This window comes from Hyaena hyaena, unplaced genomic scaffold (genome assembly GCF_003009895.1).
Source record: "Hyaena hyaena isolate Hyena2069 unplaced genomic scaffold, ASM300989v1 scaffold_568, whole genome shotgun sequence".
NCBI lineage: Eukaryota > Metazoa > Chordata > Mammalia > Carnivora > Hyaenidae > Hyaena > Hyaena hyaena.
Window position 1 is genome coordinate 1,063,598 of NW_024081199.1, and position 23,199 is coordinate 1,086,796.

Genomic DNA, 23,199 nt, shown 5'->3' on the forward strand with positions numbered 1-23,199 from the left:
AGCATCAAATTTGTGGTGAGGTTATTTGGAAATAGTGACAAACCCCAGAAGACTATACAAGAAGTCACTGTGGGATGAAAGAGTACTAATAACATAAAATACCAACCACACTTCCAAGCATTCAACATGTATTCACTCCTCAAACAACCTTACACAGTGGGTACTATTATCATTACTCAATTTAATGGAGGACACTGAGGATGGGGTTAAGTGCTGGAGTTGGAGATTCTAATCAGGGCATTCTGGCTCCAAAATGAACACCAAGACCTGCCCCTGGCTGTGGGCCAAGAGCTCAGATTCCCTGGGTGTCTACATTGTGTTCTTATCCCCCTGAATCTAGCAGCCTAGCCCTCCAGTTATCTCTGCCTTAGTTGGGGTGGGGGGAGGAGTCCACTGTTTGGGATGGAAAAGGTTAATACATTTTAAGGCAGGTCTTCATTATTGACCTCATTTCTTATCCATGAGCATTAAAAATGAAATCTGCTTCCCCAGAGCTTACCCTAGAAAATGACAGTAGGTCATGGGAAAACAGAGCCATCTGTTTGGGCTCCAGGTGTAAAGAGAGACACTGGAAATGTTGTTCCATGAGGTTCTGGGGGAAGAATGGGAGTTCCTAGTTACAAGTGAATCTTTAGAGTGGGTAATTCCACCTGACCCCTACATTGTAGGTGGCCTCCTTGTCCCTTTGTAGAGCCAGTGTAGAAGGTCCCTGCTTCATTCAGAAGGGAGGTGCTAACCTTGCCAGGGTTGTCTTCTATATGTCTTGGTTTATACAGGGTTTAGTTAGGAAAAGTCTCTAGAACCTTCCCCAACCCACCTATCCTCACTCCCCTCAGCTTCCAGCTCTGCCCATATGACTGCTTGGATGAAAAGACCTTCTGCGTTCTCAGGGCTACTGCAATAATGCAAGATCTAAAATGTACCAAATGTAGATACTTGTTCCAGAAACAAAATGAGTCCAGATACAGGGTTCCAACTAAGGTTCAGACTTGAGGCCTATATTCCCTTCTTCTTCCTGGAGCTTACAGGAGCTATCCAATAGGACATCTCAACTAGTGACAGAGGATCTTGGCCTCTCGACACATGGTGCTTGGCCGTGGCCCCAGCTCCTCTCAACTGAACCATGAGTGTTCTCTTGACCACTTCAGCTCATATAACATTGTCCAGGGGAACCAGGAACCAAAGGAGGTCGCCATTTCCTTATCTATCCATCCCTATTCTGGGTACATAGTAGAGTATGTACTCAGTAAATCTGCCCCGATCACTGCAAAGTGCATCTTCCACTGCACTGAGGTTGAGAGAAACCTGTTGCCTGGGGCCTGCTCAGCACAATTCCTTTGCTTATACCACACCTAGGAAATCCTCTGACTTGAAGCAAGAAACCACATGCTAGTAGGTCTATGCTGTACAAGAGGAGATGGCAAAGAAGATAGGTACCTCCTCTTTCCTGAAGTCAGCACTGGATTGTTTGTGGCAATGTCCTTGCTGGTGGAGTGTCCGGGCCTTTGGCTTTTATTCATTAGCATCCTGGCCAGAGGGGGAAAGCTGGACAGAAGGTGACACCCACAAGAGCTTCCCATTCTCCCTGTGGCTAACAGCCCCATAGAAGGAAGGAAAGGCTGAGATTCATGCTTAAAACAAGGCTGAACAAGTTACCCACAGGGTTTCCATTCTTCCTGCTTTTAATCTGTCCCTAAGGCCACGAGTCACCAAGAGCTGGCTCTATTCCTTTACTCCTGTGAGTTGCAGGGAAGACAAAGGTGTGGGCTCCTGCTCTGTCAGATTCCCTCAGAGGAGCTTGTGGAGTCTGGATAGGGGCATCAACTCTTCTTACCTTAGCAGTACATCCGGTATAAAGACACTAGGATGTGTAGCCATGAATCCAATGGACTAAATGGAAAATTCCAAGGAGAGCAGGAGTCAGGGGCTCTTGGAACCATGGCAGGGGAAATGTCAGAGACAGAAATATGAGACTCGGGGCAGTGATAAAATAAATTGTTTTAATGGGAGGCTTTCTGAAAGTGTAACTTTTTCTTGTGCTATCAAGCAGCCAGTTTTCCTGCCTTGGGGGTTTCTTAGGTGGCACCCTGACTGAACTCCTAGCCCCACTGGAAGCTAGGATGTTAGTCTGACACTACTACGTTCAGCCCCTCCAGGATCCAGAGGTGTGTCTTAACATCAGGAGATTAGAGTCAACTGGCAGTCAGTCCCAAATGGACAGTCCCTATAAGTGTCCAGAGGCCTGAGGGAAAGGGACAGAGGCTTCACTTCTGACTCGGGATATGTCTCCGTGGGGGGAGAAAGAAGAGGACAGTCACTTCGAAAATTCAACTCTGACCTTTACAAAGAAAACTAATAGACGCTTTAGTATTATATACAGGGTGGGGGAGGGGAAGGGAGTGGAGGGGAAATTGCACTTAATTACAGTAGGTTATAGTTTACACCCATTGGACAAATTTACTTCTTCGAAAGAAATCTCGAGATCAGCTAGGAGGGGGTGAGGGAGGGTGGGAGTCTGTGGATATTTACAGTGTGTTTGGCTCAGTTCAATAGCACGTGTCCTCCTCCTGTCAGTAACAGATTCAAGTTTTCACATCAGTTTGTTCGATGAAGGAGCATAATGCAGGCACATCGTTCTTTCTTCCTCTTCCACGGTTTCTTGTCTCCCACCTGTGGGCAGGATGGGAGCACTTGACGTATTGAGAGAGGCATGGCGACAATACTGCATAGAAGGGAAGGGCTGCGCCTCGGAACAGCTTGTCTGAAGCGTCAGCAGGATGTCAGGTAAGCAGGGACCTCTCAAAGGTGCTTGTCCGGTCACTGGGCTTTTCTGTGACAGCTGCCCGGAGGGTGATGGTGTGGAAAATAGAGTCCTAGTTGCTGTGCACAACGCAAGTGATGTGTGATCATCACCAGGCTTGGAGAGGACACTGCAGACAGAGGAGAGAGAGCTCAGCTGCGTGCAGTTAGCAGAGACAATGGCCCTTAGTTTGTCTTCTCCAGGGGAGCTGACACACAAGTCAGCCAGCAAAGGGCCAAGGACCTAGTGTCTGCTCCATGCCACAGTGTTGGTCCTGAAGCACACTCCCTTTAGGAAAACTCAGGAGCCAGATCTTCTGGCCACTTCAGAAGAGAGAAATGAACTGCTGGGGACCTTGAACTAATCATAACTCACTGACTTTTATCCTGGAGTCAAGCTCCTCTTTCTTTGAGAGTGGGTTTTTATTTTAATGTTTATTTATTTTTAAGAGGGGGGAGGGGCAGAGAGAAAGGGAAACACAGAATCTGAAGTAGGCTCCAAGCTCTGAGCTGTCAGCACAGAGCCCAACGCACGGCTCAAACTCATGAATCGTGAGATCATGACCTGAGCTGAAGTTGGATGCTTCCACCCAGACGCCCCAAGAGTGGGTTTTACAATGTGCTCAGTGTGGTTGCAATGGCAGCTGGATGGGAGCTCTTGCCTCTCATGGAAGTCAGGGTCCTATTCCTAAGACCTATAAGGGCTAGTGTCCACTAGACCATTGATCCCCAAACTTCAATGGACCTAAGAATACAGGACATCCCATGAACATGGTGCTCTGATGGAGTGGACTTGCAGTAGACCTAAGAACCTGCATTTCTAATCAGCTCCCAGATTGTGTCAATACTGCTAATCTACTTGAGCATATAAGAAAATCACCACTTGCTCTAGCGACTCATCAGGGAAGGAGTGTGGGGAAGAGCTCTCTGGAGGCTTGTTCCTAATAGGACAAGAAACCTGGGTTGAAGGCCCCTGGTGCCAGACTTCCAGATGGCCGGGGGCAGAAGACCCCAGAATAGATGGAGAAACCCCCAAGAAGAGCTATCCCTTCCAGAGCCCTCAGCCTCATTCATTTCAACTGTCATGGCACACCATTCCTGTCCTTTTCCCTTCAGGGAGACCCTTTTTGCTTCCCTCTGTTTCTTCCTTCACTTTCACTTGTTTGGGCGCCTAAGGGGAAAGTCCTGCCTTTTGATTTAATGGCTCTTTCTCTAAAGACTCTTCCCTAAACTTTCAGGAGCACGCATACGTATGTGTTGCCATTATGCCCATTTTACGGATTAGAAAGACAAGCTCAATGAAAGCGAATTGTCCAGGGTTTCAGAACTAGGCGAGCAGAGAGACAGAAATTCAAACTGGTTCTGGGTACCCTCGTGGCACATGCTCTGAGGTTAAAAGTCTTCTACTGGCTTTGTGTTCTTGGTCAAGGTACTCTCTTTGTGTCTGTTTTGTCACCTATAAAATGGAGGTTGTAGAGGGATCAGGTGAGCCGATGTATGGGAAGTGCTCAGAATTAACACTGGGCCACACAGGGTACCCTGGTCCATGCTGTCCTCGAGCCCTCTTCAGAATGCGACCGAGCTATGCATTCATTTGAGGGGACGAGTTCTGACCCTTTTAAATTCTTGAGGCCCTGGTCAGGGTCTTCTGATACCCTTTGCCTCCTCTTCCGCCCACCACCTGCCCCCACTTTTGAGTCTCTTTACTTCCCACTATCAGCCTTTTTCCAATATTCAGATTTCAGGCAAGGAGAGAGAAAATGGCTTGTGACCTTGCAGGTTTCAATAGAAGAGCAAACAAGAAGGGCAGATAAGGAGACGCCAGCGAGATTCTATGACCTGTCATTAGGGATGGGCTTCCCAGCTATCAAATGTTTGCTCACATAATAAAATGGTGGCAGAGCCCTAAATGTTGTCAAAGGAACTAGAGCTATTTGTCCCTTTCCGAGTCTAAACACAAACAGCTGATAAGGGGTGCACTGTGGTCCCTCAGAACCAAGGCCTGGCAGACCTAGCCCCGCAGGGGCTTTGCCCAGAGGATCCCTGAGGGAACCATCCCTCTGAAAGGGGTGGTAGCTGTGATGATTACATATGGTAAGAGCTAACATTTATTGAGGTCCTACTGTGTGCCAGGCACCCTGCTAAGGAAGGACTTTACTCACATCATTGTTTTTGGATTCACACATCAACCCTTTGAAGCAGGTAATTATCATTCATCCATTTAACACATTTTTGAATGCTTTCTACATGCTTAGCACTTTTTTAGGCACAGGGGATGCAGCCACGAATAAGACCCTGTCCAGACCCTTGCAGAGTTTATATTCTAGAGAGAGTTCTGAACAATAAAGGAGTGTGTGTGCATATACACATGTGTATATATACTGTACATGTGTACACAAAATAAAATTTCAGGTGGAGATGAACGCTCTGTAGAAATATAGGCATGATGACAGGTTAGGGTGATTTGAAGGCAAGGGAATAATTTACAAAGGGGAATTAGGAGGTGCCTCCTGGATGTGATGACATTTGAGCTGAATGAAATGAGGGAGCAAATATGAAAATATGTGCATTATGGAGTTTTGGGGGCAGAAGAGACCACAAATGCAGAAGTCCTGAAGTGAGATCACATCGATTCTAGTTCAGCTGAAGTCGAGTGAAAGAGGGAGGAGAAGAAGGAGGTGAGAAGGGCAGGCTGGCAGGGGGCTGATCACACTGGGCCTTGGAACCCTCCATTTCAGCTTGTTTGCAAAGGGAAGCTACTGGAGAGTTTTGATGGGGGTGTGGGTGTGGCGGATAGACATGATTGGTTTCCCCTCTTAAGAGATCATTCTGGTTGCTGTGTAGTGAGCAGATTGTAACCACCATCATGGGGCAGGTGGACATAGGAGTGGGAAGCTGGGGCCAGTGCAGGGCATCAGTGGGAGCAGGGACTGGACTGGTGGGGCAGTGAGAAGTGCTCAGATGAGGGATGCAGAGTTTATCCATGGACTGGTTGTGGGGTGTGCAGGGAAGAATCAAGGAGACTCTCAGGTACCTTACCTGAGCAACTGGTTACCATTTCTGGAAGTGGAGAAGCTCCAGGATGAAGCAGTGTGAGTAGGGAGAAATGGGGCAAAATGAAGATTTCCTATTTTAGTGAGGCTTGTCAGGTATACTAGGGATGCACATGTACAATGCCCAAGCTGCACCGGGTTTGTGAATGGGCACTCAAGGGAGAGGTCCATACCGGAGACAGAAGTACAGGATCCATCGGCGGGTACGCTTGATCCAAAGCCATGGGACTGGAGATCACTCAGGAGTGAACACAGAAGAGAATGAGTGATAGGGCCCTCCAACCATTAAGTGTTGGGAAGACAAGCTGCCAGCTATGGAAACGCCACAGTGGGGGAGAACCAGGATGGGTACTGTCCCAAAGTGAAAAAAGGAAGGAGCAGTCAGCTGTGTCAGAGGCAGAGGTCAGAAAGTCTCCACTGAGTTTAACAATATGGCAGTACTCGTGCGCTGGACCAGAGAGGTTTTAATATGGTGTGAGGACAAATGCTAGTCAAGAATAGCCTTAAGACAGAACTAGGGGGTGAGGAAGTAGAGACAGTGAGTACAGATAACTTACTACTATTAAGTTAGATTAATTATGGCCCCATTAATTAAAAGTAATGATTATACTTCAAGGGAATTGTGACTTAGAGGGGTTATAAGTAACTTGCCCAGGGTCTCATAATAGAAACGTCTATGCTCTTAAACACAAGGAAGATTATTTCCTTCTACCTTCTGAGCATGGCCATGGGGAGGCCACAGGGAAATAAATAAATAAATAAATAAATAAATAAATTTACAGCCTTCTTTCCCCAGGGTTGCCAGCAGGGAAGGCCAAGTTCACCCCAGCCGCCATGGTCTGGGTGTTCTGGGCCAACCACCAAGCTAGGTATTTTACAAGATTTATAGCATGCAGGGTTTTTAATGATCCCACAGATGAGGAATCATTATTTTCATATTACAAATGAGGAAACTGAAGCTCAGAGAGGCTAGGACTTCTGCATGAGATCACCCAGGTAGAAAGTGGTAGAATCTTGGGTCTAGGTCTGCCTAACTCCCAAGTTGGTGCTCTTAATCATCACACCATACTGCCTGACCCCTAGCGGAGAAGGTTGGAAGCTGGGGAATGGCTGCCAGGGATTTATGATGAGGCTGTCTACCTGCTGTCAGCACCCCTGTCTAGTGACTGCTCGGGGGCCCTCTCCTGAACTCTCTATAAACTAGGAAGTGGAGCAGTGGGCACAGAGGTTGTGGAAACAGGATTCAGCTTGCAGCCTGCCCACACTTGTTTTAACCGAGGTCGGTGCTTGCTGCGGTCTGGTTTCCAGACTGGCAGGGCATTGTTTTGCAGGAGCTCAGACCCAGACCTACTCAGATGGTAACTCGCCAGCTCCCAAGGTTGAGGAGGAGGGAGAGGCATAAGCTCTGAAAGGACGGAGGGCATGTGAGAAAATCCCAGCCTGAGGTTCCTGAAATGTGATCCACAAGGCCCTGGGGCATGTCTGTCCTAACAATGGAAAATAGTGGGATCAAATACAAGTTCAAATCCCGGATGTTAGCCTTATGCCTGCATAACCTCAGATCATTTTTATGAGTGCTTAAAAATGTATATTAAAAGGAGAGCATTGCTTAACGGATTTGGAGCGAGAAGACCAGTCTGGAAGTCGAGCTCCAGATTTATCATCTGTGTGAATTTGGCCAGATCCCTCCCCACCTCTAAAGCTCTGTAAGTCAGCCATAAAAAATATATACCTTGCAGAATGGGTGGGAGGGTTAGCCAGGAAAGTTAAGAATGGAAAAGCACCTGGAGTGTTGCTATGGAAATGGGAGGCACTCAAAAAAATGTTAGTTCTGAATTCACTCACTCTCACTCACTCACTCACTCACTCACTCACTCATATTTACTGAACGTCTACTATAGCCCAGGCATTTGGCTAAACACAAAGGCAGGTCCCTGCTCTATTTGCTTTTATCCTGGGAGTTAACCTCCTTTGACCCCATGTAGTCCAGTGAGTTACATTTTGAAGGAGTTGATAGAAAGTATCTCCTAAAGGATCACAGATGGCAAGGAGAAACAGGGAGGTAGTTAGTGCTTTGAGTATTTGACCATGTACCAGCCACTGTCTCAGGCACTTTGAATATCCTGGGGGAGGGGGAAGGGTAGGATTTTCCCCATGAGACATGCAGAAATGGTCTTGCAGGGTGAATCAACTGCTCAAGGTCACATGTTGGGTGGTGAAGGAGCCAGGATTAATGCAGGGGTGCTGGGCTTTCCTAGCACTCTGGGATGCCTCCACCATTCGATGCATACAGCAGCAGCAAGTGAAAGATTCAGAAAAGTCCCCCCCCCCCCCGCCCCGCCGCTTGTGGTATCTAACTTTAAACCAGCCATTCACCCAATGCTTATAATGAAGGAATCTTCCTTTCCTCACATCGTGTGCCCCCCCGGTTCCCAGCAATGGTCTTGAAACTCCTTTTGGAAAATAATACTTTAAAACAAAGAAAAAGCAGAATTGCCACCAGAACTCATTTCTGACCCTTTGCCTTGGGAATAGAGTTAATACAAATTTTCTTCACCTTGGTTCTTTCTGCTGTTGGGAGGCAGCACCTTTACCCTCACTTGACTTCCTTCTGCCTTTCCTCATCCTCCTCCCCTTCAGTTTGTAGGAAGAAAGTTTCCTGATTGGAACATCTCTCTGGGCTGGATTTTACCCTTGTTCCTGACCGTTAGCTCCACAACAGCAGCAAATACTGTGGATATTTTAGAGATGGCTATTGGAAGGCAAGTATTGTTTAAGTGGAAGGAGTCTAGGATTTAGAGCCAAAGCCCAAAGTCTGAAGGTCCAGCTCTAGAACTGATCACCTCTTGGACCTTGGGCAGGTCACTCTCCATCTCTGAGCCTCAGTTCATTCCTTTGCACTATGGAAGTTTCAGTAAAAAGAATGATGAGATACTGTTCATGAGAAGCATAAACATAAAATGCTATGTGAATAGTTTTATCATAAGTGTAATCATCCTTCTTATCATCACAGAAATGAGTCTATTACCAGACTCCCAGAATATCTGGGGACTTAGGGACAACTTCACAGTGGTTCATGCAGCTTCAAGGTTGGCTGGCCACTCTGTCCAGTGGAGGGGAGAAGCCATTTGGGGCCAGTGCAGGGTCTCAGAGAGCATCTCCAAGTATTTTGATTAAGAGATCATTTCCTGAATTCAGAGGGCCTGTTTCAACAAGCAAGCATCAAAGTCAACTTGGGAAAGACAGGAATAATTAATCACAGCCCTGTCTAGGGCTGACCAAGCGGCAGATGGATTGATAAACTTTTCAAAGGGGAAGGTATTCCCAAGCAGGGCTGCTGCGCCTGGCTGCCCCCTTGATTGAGATTTGTGAGCACAGATAAATGTTTTCCCTGCTCACTACAAAGAGTGGGAAATCGCACGGGAGTCGAAGGGCAGGGCAACAGGGGGTGTCCTTTCATCTTCCATTGGGTGAGAGAAGAGTGGCAGAGCTGGTCCCACACAATGTTCCCTCTCCCCCCAACTCCAGAGCCCAGCTGCCTAGGCTGTGTGTGTGTGTATGTGCTCGCGTGTGCAAGTGTGCGTATGTGTGTGTGTGTGTTCATAAGCATACAGGCACCCACCCAGAACATTTAATCTACACGACCTCATTGAATTTCCAGAAAAAGGAGGTGTTACAACTCTCATTTTAAAGCTGAAGAAATGAGGGCCCAGAGAGGTCAAGGTCACCAAACAAGTGGCAAACCAGGAACAGCAGCCACCTGCTCCACAATACTGCAGGACCAGGAGATGTGGGCAAAGGGAAGAACAGAGAACCTGAGCCCATGAAAGAAACTGTTGGTCAGCACAGGGCAGTGGAGGAGGTGTGATGGGCAGGGCTCAGGTGGAAAAAAGACCGTCAACAAGACCAAACGCTGCTGAGAGCACTGACATGAAGTTCAAGGTTGCCGCCTACTTATCTAGTAATCAATAGAGGCCAAACAGTTCCCACACTGCACAGACCCCAGCTCCTAAAAGGTCCTATTGTATTATTCTGGAATTGTCATCCATGCTCAGACACCTTGTCCTGTTTCCTAACTCTTGGTGTCCTGTGACAGTCCAGCTGTCCAAGCGGCAGTGATGAGCCACACCTTTGGTTGTCTTTGCTACTCCCATCAGCTCTGTGTAGAGGTGGGAACTAGCCATCCACTGAAAGAGTGACCAAGCCTCTGGATTTCCCTCTTTCAATGCACCAGGAAGTCAATTCCAAGTTTCTTGACAGCACACCAAGTAAATGCAGGTCCCTGTAAGGCCAGACTGCACTGGAGAATCTCCATGGGTTGGTAGAATTGGGTCATTCTCTGGAGCTTACAGCGTTCTGGGTCCAGCATGGGTCCTGGATAGGGGGAATTGGCCTCAGGCCCCGGATTCCCTATTCCCTTTTTCCATTGATTAACTTGTGGAAAATCCTCGAATGGGTCCCTCTTGCAAAGCATGAAACTCTCCAGAGGGTGTGACTTTCCTGAACCTCTCTTGAAAACACCTTTTCCATGGCTCACTGATTAATCCCCTGGGCAATACTCAGTCTCACTACCTGAAGACTCTATATCACCTGGTCTCCAGTGATTTATCAAACTTTAGTCATTTCATGCTCTTGTTGGTGAAGCTGGGGGAGCAGTCAGTCCCTTTACCTGTGGCCCATCTCCTCTGCCCTGTGACCTCAGAGATTTCTCTAACAAGTAACTAGGAACCTGGGAAGGACCAGGCTTATGGCTCAGTCCACACATGCCATGCTCTCTTCACGTCAGTAGCCCCAGCCGTTGCCCCATCCCCACTTTCTGCTGGCATTACCTGTTTACTGGAAGACATGTTGGTAAGTGTACTGATGCTGCTCGTATCCGTGACCACCATCGCAGACGGAAACCGGGATGTGTGGGAATACTGGGGGGGTTCCTGTTTGTGTGTGTACACTGGAGAGACAGGGTGAGGACAAAGTCAAGGTGGACATCACATTGGCAATATGCACAGCTACAGATACCCCATCCCATCCCACCATTCCTGTGTCCCCAGGCAGACAAAAGGGCAGTCAGTGGTGGTGGCGATGTTTTGGAAGGCAGTGTGATATGGCAAAAAGAATGGCCATGTGTTTAGATCCTCGCTCCTCAATGACTTAGCCTCAATTTCCTCATCTGTAATGATACCTGTTGTAGGATTAGAAAACATCATGTGTAAAGTATTTTGTACCAAATAAACAGCTTTGTACAGTGTCTTTTATATAGTAGTGGATAGCACTTCTGTTCTCCTGACTTTCAATCAAATGTTAGGTGCCCAGGCATCAACAAGTGGCCCTCAGGCATATGTGGTGCATCAGAGATTTTAAGACATAAAAAAAGGTCTAAGTAGTTAGCAAATGTAAACAAGCTGGCCAGCTCATGCTTATCATATCTGCCATGACTCAAGCACCAGGCCTCATGCAAGCGATTATAAGTGGATTCATAATTATAATTGGAGATGGGTATAATTAATTGTATAATTCTGGGTTGTTCAGACTGCACTAAAAGGACACCGTATGTCACATTATGCCATCATGGAAATATGAAGGATGACAAAGGGAGATTAGATTCAAATAAAAGTTCCAGGAGCATGTAGCTCCATTTTTAGCTCTTACAGTACTTGTTCACCAAGTCCAGAACCTTTTGAGTTATGTGACTGACCACTCGATTCATGTAAACTCCAGGTCACACGACCTAACAGAAGCATGTGGCTGTTGAGCCATGAGGGAGGGAGCAGTTACCAAAGCGTCCTCTAGTAGGGAATGGGGTAAAGGTTACCACTCGCCAGCCTAGCTTGTCCTTCCTGTGGAGGGAGGCCAGTTATTTCCTGGTCCGGGGGCCCCCAGCTAGGCCTTGGCTGTCCACAGGTCACTGGCAACCACTCTCTGGCTGTCCCACCTGGGCCTGGCCACTGAGGAATCCTGCCCAGGTGAGGGGACAGTGATAATTGGCGGCTTATTGCCAGGCCCTGAAAGGACAGAAAGTGGGGTATGACAGGTGGTCCCAAACTCTGCAGATTTTTTTTAATGGCAGATTTTTTTAGAAGCTACAAAAAAAATGTGATTGGAATGTGAGATGGTGTGTAGAAACCAGCTCCACAGGCCTGAGCTGGGGACAGAGCCTGAGGATAGAAGAAGGCCGAGCTTGGCTGCTCTTCCTCAGACCCACGGCTCTGACTGTGGCAGCCAGGGGAGAAATCAAATTCCCCTTCCCTGTTCCTGCCTCCTCCTATTAAAAACTCCCTTAATTAGGTGGCTCAGTCATTTGAGCGTCCGACTTTAGCTCGGGTCATGATCTTGCAGTCAGTGAGTTCTAGCCCCACGTTAGGTTCTGTGCTGACAGCTCAGAGCCTGGAGCCTGCTTTGGATTCTGTGTCTCCCTCTCTCTCTCTGCTCCTCCCCTGCTCATGCTCTCTCTCTCAAAAATAAATAAAAACATTAAAAAAAAAAAAACTCCCTTAATATTGACTTGCATTTCTTTAACTCTTATGCTCACCAAACACAGCTCATACCAAGTATTACTTCATTATCACTCTACATTATTATTTCCATTATACAGAAGAGAAAAATTGAGGCTCAGAGAGTGGCTAAGAAACTTACCAATGGTTACACAGCTGGTAAGTCCCAGGGCCAGGATTTAAATTTAGGTGTGTCAGACTTCAAGAGATGATCACTCTACTTACAGAGACTTTTTTGGTGTTCCTGTGGGATGGTGCCTGCCATGATTTTTGCCCAGACTTGTAGGCCAGAGGGCTGGGGGTCTGGGGCTCAATGTGGAGGGCAGAGATCTAGTGGTTGGCAGTGAGTGGGAAATAACTGGTTGAAAGATAGGACTTAAAGTAGGTATAGAAATAGGATATGAGAACTAGCCTGGGTGGGACTAGGGGAGGGCAGAAGTCCTGTTATCCCTAACCAGGAAGGCATGTAGGTAGTATTTTACTTGTGCTCAGGACTCTCGATTAGAGATGTTTGGGGTGCGTAAATTGGACAGCATCGGAGAAGATTCTAGAAGCTTCTTCCATTTCAGGAAGGGCGAATGGGATGCAAATTGCATGCTCACTCGTGCCATTTGGGAATGGCTCCTCAGACTTTTAGGCTGAAAAGGCTAAGTTGAGGCTTGTCGGGAAAAGGTGCTGTTGTGGACTGGTGATATCTTCCGTGGGTGCCAGAGTGGGCAACCGTGGCATGTGTCCCACGCATGTGCTACTCTTGCTTTCTGTCTCTAACTCCGCTTTACATGTGGGCCCTCAACTGTGCTCTTCAAACCTTCCCCTGGGAATCATGGAGGCGGGGTGATGGGGATCTAGGAAGGCCAAACTAGGAAAGGCACAGACCGTATGAAGGTCAAGCTGAGACACTGTCGGGGTCGATATAGGTAGAGAGAAGTGACCAAATCAACGTACTTCCAAGCAAGTACAGATCCAGAGAGGGCAGGGCTGGGCTGCTCAGGGCCCTTTCTGGTACCCCCGCCCCACCCCAACCCGCCTGCGTCCTTACTGTGGGAGTTCTGTAGCTGAGTCACAGTCGCCATGAAAGGCTGCTGAGCCATGTGGCTGCCGGGGCTTTGCTGCATGAGGGGCTGCTGGTGAGGGCTGTGTAGCTGCTGGGAGAACTGGACAGGCTGCAGGGCGGCCAGGCTGCTTGCCACACTGTTGATGACAGGGACGCTCTGTGGTTGGGAGGTGCTGAGGCCTATGGGAGCAAGAAGGAAAGATCAGAGGTGTCTTCGGGGAAGGGGAGGGGTGAGTGCATGGCTGAGGTCACCCACTGAGCCCCTGCTGTGAGCCAGGCAGGGCTGAGCTTCGCTTGAGAGACTGCACGGGAAACGATCCATTGTACAGATAAAGAAACTGGGGCTTGGAGAAATCGACTCACTCGAATTCCACAGTGAGTTGTGGATGTTACACGGATCCAAGGCCTGAGAGTCTCCCAAAGTCATCCTGGCACCTCCCAAACCTGTTTCCCTTGAGGTTGCCAGGGCCCTGGGAAAGCCGCCTCTACTTGCCCGCTCTCTCCAGGCCTGACTCCCAGAGAGGGCTGCCTGGTGCCCTCACGGAAGTCAAAGGCTGCAGATTAGTGCCCAGGCCTGTCTGTCCAGCAGAGGGCAGGAGTGATCAGGAACTCACATTTTGACAAAACAATAAAACCCCTCCACAGTCCGAGAAGCACAAATGAGAAGACTTTCATTTAGCGAACTTGTGCAAAGACCCTGACAGAGGTCAGGTGCTCCTTCTCTTGCCAATAGCAGAGAGCAGAAAAAACAGCAGACCTCAGCCAGTCTATGAAGTGGATGTAACTTATCTGGCAGCACAGGGCTTGTGGCATCAAGAGTCCAGGTACTGGGAGGAGGGAGTCGTAAGTGAAAGGGTGGCAGTTTACAGTGGTTCTTGCCATCTTTCTGCTCTGGGGGTGTGAGGCCTCTGTGGTACTGCTCTGTGCCTGTGTCCCGAGCCTCTTCAGTAATGGGGTTGGCACTGCAGAGACTGGGTTTCTGGTCCCCTGTCCCAGTGTGGGGAAGACAGCTGAGGCAGCGTGGGAGTAGGGATGAGAGGATCAGGGACAAGACACCCCGACCTCTTTCCTGGGACCGTCAATGTTCCCTTGATCTTGCTTTCTGTGAAATGAGGGGCAGGATGGGAGGAAGAAGAAAATCCAGAAAAAGGTCACTTTTAGGCAAGTACGGAAGGGACACCTAGAGAGCCTTTCCTGAAATGGAGAGGGTTCCAGAAGTGGGTTGTGGGAAGTCCTCCACGGAGATAGCACAAAGACCTCAGCTGTTGCTTACTCAGGGCTTTAGCTGATACTGTTATCAGGAACCTAAAAGTCGAGACTCCTGAGCAGAACTGAAGGAAGAAGAAGCCCCTTCCTAGCTCCCCTGGGTGAGGATGGGACTGGGTTCTCTGACCTCCCTCAGACCAGCACTATCTCCCATTCCCCAGGGGCTCACCTGATACCCTGATATCCTGTTTCCCTCGCCTGCCTTCCACTGTGCTCTCCGTCTCCTGGGAGGCTCCAGGTGCTTGCTGTTCCCCTGGGGGAGCCCATTACCACTGCTCTTTTGGGAAATCCCTGCCCGGAAAAGCAAATTACCCTGCCCAGAGTGGATGACATTTGAGGGCACAGTTCTGAAACCTGCCTGTGCTTTAGAGTCATCTGGGGGAGCTCTAAGAAATATACATTCCTCTGCCTCACCCAAGACTTAATGAGTCAGAACCTTCCGAGGTGAGGCCCAGGAATCTTATTTTCAACACAGTCTGTGAGGCTGCTGTGCCTCAATTCCAGGATGGAGAGCCACTGATGTCATTCCAGCTCCCGCAGAGTGTGACTCCTGGCCTTCTCCCCTGCTTCCTGTGCACTAGCTCCTGCCTGAGAAGCATGTTGTCCAGCCCAGCGGATGAATAGAGTGAGGAGTCGACAGTGCTGGGTCCTTTGTTACCAAATTCTCCATGGGCCACACTCCACCCAACAGTTGGTCACATGTGGGTCGCTGCGAGCAATTCTTCATCCTGACACTCTGTAGGGTAGGACTGTGGGTCTCAGTTGGGTTTTCTGGTGACCCTCTCCATTGTTCATGCTCCCTCTGCTCCAAGCAAACGCACGTGCGCACATGCGTGCGCACATCCTTCCAAGGGCCAGTACACTCTGGTGCTGCCCACCCGCAGTAGATTAGGAATACAGCAAGTGGGGGAGGAAATTAGCAGGAACGAAATTGAAAAATATGGAAAATTTTTAGTTCAGATAGTGCCTAAGAAAATACGTAATTGTGTGTATGTCGGCCAAAGCTTGATGTGGGAAGAAAGGAAGTAAGTGGGATGTTCGTGTGTCATTTTGGTTGTGGAAATAAAGAGGTGGTATATCTTGGGGCACCTGGGTGGCTTAGTCGGTTAAGCGTCCAACTTTCGCTTGGGTCATGATCTCGCGGTTCGTGGGTTCGAGCCCCGCATCGGGCTCTGTGCTGACTGCCAGCTCAGAGCCTGGAGCCTGTTTCAGTCTGTGACTCCCTCTCTCTCTGACCCTCCCCTGCTCACGCTGTCTCTCTCTCTCTCTCTCTCTCTCTCCTAGAAATAAATAAAACATTAAAAAAAAAAAGAGGTGGTATATCTTACTCATGGGTCTTTTACTCAAATATTCTAGAAGGTGAGCAAGCAGATTTCAGGCATCGTATCTCATTCTCAAACCCTGGTGTTGGTATGGTTACCATATTCCTGTGAAAAGGCAGTAAGCTTAAAATATTTTTTTTGTAAGCCCTCTAAATGCTCCTCTAGTCCCATTTCTCGCTGCAAAAAGAAATGCAGGGTGCATCCATTTCTGAGCAGTTGAGGATGGCAAGAGCCACACATGATCATTCAGTTAAAGCTGTGCCTCCCTCAAAGAACACATAAGCCACTCTCCTCAGAAGTGATCTGAATTGCTACCTTGGCTGGGGCTGATTTAGAGAGAGAGAGAAGAGAACAAGGAAAAGGTGATAAAATAAAGAGGGTCAGTGTGGCCACAAGGACAAAGGGGCAATATCAGTGAAAAGAAAGATGAGCAATGTGCCTTCCTGAGACTTCTTGGGAGCATTTCCCAGGGTCACAGTGATGACTTGGCCTGGGCCGTCACGACCAAGCTGAAAACACACTGAGCACTCATCAACATTAGGATTCTGAGAGTGTCATCCACAGACATGGCCCCCGTCAGCCTTCCAATGTCCCGAACTGGCCCATCTGTGAGGATGTGGAATGAGAGCCTCCCAGACCTGATCCACCCACCAGTCTCCAGCCATGTATCTCCTTAAAGACTCAGAGATGCCCTGCCAGTTTTCCTCAGAGTTCCCTCTTACTGTGCTTGCACCACTGGGCAAACAGATGTTCCATGACCACACGAAATTCCCTGTTTAGAAGGAACCCCATCGTGGGGCGCCTGGGTGGCTTAGTCGGTTAGGCGTCCGACTTTCACTTAGGTCATGATCTCGCGGTTCGTGGGTTCGAGCCCCGCGTCGGGCTCTGTGCTGACTGCCAGCTCAGAGCCTGGAGCCTGTTTCAGTCTGTGACTCCCTCTCTCTCTGACCCTCCCCTGCTCACGCTGTCTCTCTCTCTCTCTCTCTCTCTCTCTCCTAGAAATAAATAAAACATTAAAAAAAATTTAAAAAAAAAAAAAAAGGAAGGAACCCCATTGTTGCTGTGGAGCAACACAAAAAAACATCAACCCAACTTCCTGGAAAATCCACCGCAGGCTTAGGGGTAGAAATGAACACTAGACAAAAGTATAAGCTATGATACTATACATACTCATCTGTTATAGATTTGGAAGCATGTTTCTATGCACTGTTATTTGATCATCTCAGCAACCCATTTTCCAGATGTGGAAACTGAACCTCATTAAGGTTAATGATTGGCCCCAGGATGCACAGCTGGTGAGCCGTGCCCAAGACTCAACTTGATTTCATTATTTTCTCTTTCTTCAGGCTGAACAATCCAAGTATGGTTGAGGAGAGAGAGAAGGAACTAAACAAGTGGGATCAAATCCCTCAGCAGTGGACAAATTTGAAGGGGGTCTTCTAGAAACCTTTTTGAAATTCAGGTTGACTTACTTCCCCTACACTTCTTCTCCTTACCCACCCCCAAAGTTTTCTGACCAAGAACAGAACTTACTTTGTGTAATGGTCATGACTCCAGACAGGGGGGTCATGATGAGGTTTTGAGATTGCTGGGGATTATGGTGGGACAGGCTGTGGATATTCGTCAAGGTGCTGACGGGGGGCAGACCACCTCCTGAGACTGAGATCTGCTAGAGAGAAAAAACAAGAACACCATGAGTGGAACTGAGATTGCGAAGAGCAGTGTCCAAAATGATATGGCTTAGGGCATCTGGGGGACTCAGTCGGTTAAGCGTCTGACTTCAGCTCAGGTCTTGATCTCATAGTCCATGGGTTTGAGCCCTGTGTTGGGCTCTGGGCTGATAGCTCAGAGCCTGGAGCCTGCTTCAGATTCTCTCTCTCTCTCTCTCTCTCTCTTTATCTCTCTCTCTCTCTCTGCCCCTCCCCTGCTCGTGTGCTGTCTCTCTCTCTCACACAAATAAGTAAAATATTAAAAAAAATTTATAATATCATGATACAACAATTCTTTGGCATAGCTAATTCATTCATTCATTCATTCAATATCAATTATTAAATATCCACTGAGGCACAGTTCTAGATGCTGGAGATAGAGAAGTAAAATACCCAATAATCCCTTCCCTTACGTGGCTTCCACTGGTTGACTATCTTTTGTTTTTATTTGAAAAAAACTTTTTAACATTTATTTTTGCAAGACAGAATATAAGCAGGGGAGGGGCAGAGAGAGAAGGAGACACAGAATCTGAAGCAGGCTCCAGGCTCCAAGCTGTCAGCACAGAGCCTGATGTGGGGCTTGAACGCACAAACTGAGATCATGACCTGAGCCAAAGTTGGAGGCTCAACCAACTGAGCCACCCAGGTGCCCCTCATTGGTGACTATCTTTGAGTTCCTAGCCTGCCTTAGAGATTCTTCTGCCCATGGGGTATTATAGGACTGTCACTTGCTTAATTTGGAAGTATCCTCTGTTCTGCTCTATGCCTTCTATATTATTGGTGCTAAAGACATGTGGCTGCTAAAAATAGTAACTGAAGAAATACTCTAGGATTCCCTAGTAAGAGCAGACTGGGGACCAGGCAGAAGTGAGTGCAGGAAAGATTTCACGGACTACAGGCTCCACTAAGTACCACTTGTACATTAACTTATAAACTTCACGATAGTTCTTTGAGGCAGATAAAAAAACAAACAAACAAACAAGGCTTAGAGTAGATATGTATAATGCCTAAGATCCAATAACCTAGTAAGTAGTGTATCTGGTATTCAAACACAGGCCTGTCTGCCTCTAGAATTTGAGTTCTTACCTTTTAGAGAGAACCTTTCCCTAACACTGCAATTATGACCAAGCGTTAGGGGGGAATCAGCCATCATTGGCCTTCTCTACCTTTTCCAAATCTCCACTCTCCATTAAAAATTTTTATATTTTTGGTGAAGGAACTGATTTTGTAGTGACAAAACTACTAACTAATAAGCCCTCGGCCCCAGGTGCCCCCATTCTGTTTCACCATTATATTATAGTGACAGGTTAGTAAGAGAAAGCTACTGATTTTAACATGTTTACTTCCTACATGGCCACTTTGAATCCTTTTATTTGGGATCAAATCCTTTTACTTATTACTAATAGTGTCTTTTCCTTATTGATTCTCTTCATTTCTCCAAGCATATAATGACATCACAAGCATATGTGCTGATAGGGTCTCTTCCTTGCTAGTACTAATATGTTTACATGTCTATTGCATTGGTTAGAACTTTCTTAATAGTATCAAACAGTAACAGCTGTGATAGATGTAGTTGCTTTGATTCCGATGTTTTCAGAAATGCTTCCAATGTTTCCCCATTAATTATAAGGAGCTATCACTTTCTCTCTCTCTCTCTCTCTCACACACACACAGACACACACACAGACACACACACACACATTTTTGGTGATGAAGTAGTTTAATACTTATAGTTTTAAAATAACTTCTAAAGTTATTAAGAAAGGGTGTTTCAGGGCACCTATCTGGCTTAGTCAGTGGAGCACGTTACTCTTGATATCTCAGGGTTGTAAGTTCGAGCCCCACACTGGCTGTAGAGACTACTTAAAAATAAAATCTTAAGGAAGGACGGAAAGAAGGAAGGTAGGAAGGAAGGAAAATAGATGTCTGCCATCATTGTGAACTGCTCCCGACATTCTTGATGGTATCAGGACCACTGGGAAATGTTTCAGGGTTAGGATACAAACACTCAATGCCTGAGTAATCCAGTTGCCCTTCCTCCCAGAGCTTTTCAAATTATATAGGTGGCACACAAGCACCCAGGTAAGACACTATCTCCCACCCTGACCTTCTGGTAAGCCCCATAGCTTCCAAGGTTAATTTGAAAAAGAAAGAAAGAAACCAAACAGGTTTGTTTGTGTTTTTAAAATGGGCATCAAGAAAGGAGTTGGGGGGTGTCACGTGACCAAGAAGGAATTCTGACCACATCAAACAAGAGAGAACCAGCCTGTTTGCTGGACTTGTTTTTCAAAATGTCAGAGTCATTAAAAAAAAAAAAAAAAAAACAGTAACCTGCCTTCAGACTTCCTTTGGGTAATGTAGTCCTTTGGAGAAAGTCAATGAAGTGACGGTAATCTCTCCTGTTTCAATGTTTGATTTTAACGGTGAAAGACAAATGCAGATGTCAATGATAAAAACAACTTAAATGTGCATGGCTTCAGAGTCTGTAATGTGCTTCCACTGATTGTCCTCGATAGGTAACGACACGGCTAGGGAGGGTATTATCATCACTGCCCCTATGTTACAGATTAAGAGACTGATCCCTCGAAGAGTAGAGAGACTAGCTCTAAGTCCCTTGACTAGTGAGTGAGGAAGCCAGAATTCAAAACTCAGCTTTGCTAGAGTTCAAACACTTACTATTTTGGGGGTAACCTTGGTCAAGTACCTTTCCACTCTAAATGCAACCATTCTTTTCTATTTGCCTCCAGGACTAAAGGAAACCCAGGGCTGCCAAGGACACAGTTGAGTCTGAATTACATGAATGCTGCCACTTGCAGAACTGTCACCTATGCTTTACTGCCTATAGCCTAAGAGGTTAGTGTTATTGCCCATACATTGTGGACAAGGAAACTGAAGTTGTGAGAAGTGAAGAAATGTGCTCAAGAAGTCATGTTGGCATCGAAAATAGGCCATTTGTCTTTTCACTGTTAGGCTTTTCACAGTTAGTCTATACTGCTTCAATGTGAAAGAATACAGAATGCGCTTTTTAATTATTATTATTATTATTTATTAAGTAAACTCTATACCCAACGTGGGGCTCAAACTCACAACCCTGAAATCGAAAGCCACATGCCCCACTGGTGAAACCAGACAAGCACCCCAGTATGTGCTTTTGAAAAAAAAGCCCGGAGGATGTGGCTCAGTTGGTTTAGTACCTGACTTCGGCTCAGGTCATGATCTCAAGGTTCATGAGTTCTAGCCCTGCATCTGTGCTGACAGCTCAGAGCCTAGAGGCTACTTCGGATTCTGGATCTCCCCCTCTCTCTCTGTCCCTCCCCTTCTCGTGCTCTGTCTCTCTCTCTCTCTCAAAAATAAACAAACATTAAAAAAATTATCTATGAAAAAAACCCCAAGGTTCAACACACACAAACTGCAACCCTAAATCTGGCCTGGCCAGCTTTTTGTCAATGCATTTGGCTATGGGAGAGGGGACAGATAATGCAAAGGAGAGCTCAGATGATTAGCAGTATTTCTGAAACTAATAGCTGGGGAATGATTTCCAATCAAGTCCCAATGAAAGTTAGTACACAAGAGATTGTCACTCCTCGCATGGGGCTTACTCAAACAACAGCAGAGCTATAAGCAGCCCTCACACCAACCCCATGACGCAGGCATTATTATCCCCCATTTATAGATGAGGAAACTAAAGTTAAGCAATATCTATCTGATTGCTGGTAAATCACGGAGCCCAAGGCTTGGACACACTAGTTCTCTTGCCTGTGTTATTTTAAACCATACTCCGCTCTTGCCTTGGTGGGCCACAATCTGTGATGCACCTGTTAGATATTAACAGAAAACAGATTCTTGAATTTGGGAATCTAGTAAGAGTGACATAACATACAAGCCGGGGTGTTGGAGACTAGTAAAAAGCTGGTCCCTGCAAACAAGCTTCCAGGTGTTTGCTAACGTTGAGGTGTACTCTCTCGGTCAATCATCAATCCAATAATATACTGGCCATTAGGGCACTGCCGAGCAGAACAGGAAGCAGAAAGCATGTTTGCAGGCTGCCTTTGGAGCAGCCCTGGCTCCGGGTGAGGCCACTTGCCACTTAGGAAAAAGAGCAGGAGGGTGCAAGGGAAACCCCAAGGACCTTCAGGCAATAGAAGCAGAGACCTGAAGGGTTTCATGCACTGAGAAGTCAAGACTTCTTCCCCAAGACCCCCTTCCCCAGGGCAGCTTGGGCAATCCTTACCCTTAACCTGTCTGAGTCTCAAAGTGATTCATGAAGATTTGTCTGTGCCTCTGACAAGGTAGCCACACAAACCTGTTCTTCATGAAGAAAAGGCATAAGGGTAAGGGGAGGGCAAGGGGGCTACAAAATGCCTCCCCCAGGAGTGCCTTTCCATTTTTGTTTGCACAGACCGCTGCCAGGGAGAGCAGCTTGTGTCCCCTGAGACGAGAGTTGGCCGAGCCAGCACTCCTCTTGGAAACTACACTTTGTTTTTCCTCCAGGGAGCTGGGGACTCAATCACCTGTGACTCACCATTCCTGTGTTGCCTACACAGCACACACGTCAAGGTCTAAAATGGCATCTGCTCCCCGTCCCCTTCCCCCACGCCAGCCCCCACCTGCCCCTGGGTCAGACACCTTGAGGGAATGTGTGCGGCTCCACCTTGAGTGTGGAAGCCAGGAACCTGCAGCTCCTCCCCCCACTGAAACAGAGCATGACCCAAAGAATAAAGTTTTCCATTTCCTGCCCTTGCTCGTGTCGTGTCGTAATGCTTGTTTCTCTCCTGGGCTGCGCTCCCTTGCATTTGTGCTGTTAGGAGAATTAGAGCCTTGAAAATTCAAAATCAAAAAGAGCCTGTTCCTCACCAAGTGTGCTAAACTTACATCTGGGTGTGGGCTCTGGTTATGATTATAGAAAACTTCATGTAAAGACAGGAACACTGACATTAACAACAACTCCAGTCACTTGAATATTTAACACTGTGCTATTTCCCTTGTTATCACAGTTGTTTCCCCAACAACCGAATTGTTATTACCCCTTTTTATAGTTAAGAGAGATGTAGAGTGGTTCAGTAACCTGCCCAAGGCTACACAGCTATTAAGTGCTAGAGCTGGGATTTGAACCTGGGTCACAGAAACTTCAAAGTCGGTGTTTCTCACTTTCCTTGTAAGCATCGCCCCACCCCACCGCCATTTTGTGCCCTACTCTTCACTGACACACCACCTGATGTCCTAGTTTAAGAAGCCTCTCTCCATCTCCTGCCACCCACTAAATTCTGACTTAATTTCTCTCCCTGCCAGCACCAGGGGGTGGCGAAGAAAAAGAGGGGGCTTGTTTCAAAGTGAAATATTCTCTAAGGTTAAAAGACTGGCTTTGGAGGCCCTGGGAGGGGGGGTTTACGAATGAACATTTTATCAACACAAATGTCATTGCCTGCCCCTAAACAAACAGTGTCCCACCCGGCCGCCTCCTTTATGAGGCATTCAATCAATAAAATGAGAGCAGAACTCTGTCAGATT

General features: G+C 47.2%; 1 protein-coding gene across 3 annotated transcripts in view; it reads right to left on the reverse strand.

The window, feature by feature from the left end:
* Positions 1-1,980: 1,980 nt before the first annotated feature.
* Positions 1,981-23,199, reverse strand: part of HNF1B (HNF1 homeobox B) — a 53,005-nt gene continuing 31,786 nt past the window's right edge. For 2 of the 3 annotated variants that reach the window (XM_039256320.1, XM_039256319.1), the window contains exons 6-9: positions 17,516-17,648; positions 13,380-13,574; positions 10,682-10,800; positions 2,827-2,930 (exon numbers count right to left, since the gene is read on the reverse strand). In XM_039256320.1, the coding sequence (XP_039112251.1) occupies positions 2,910-2,930; positions 10,682-10,800; positions 13,380-13,574; positions 17,516-17,648 (468 nt within the window). In that variant the 3' untranslated portion in view covers positions 2,827-2,909. Of the gene's footprint in view, positions 2,931-10,681; positions 10,801-13,379; positions 13,575-17,515; positions 17,649-23,199 lie in introns of all 3 variants that reach the window. The other variant, XM_039256321.1, reaches the window with a different exon arrangement.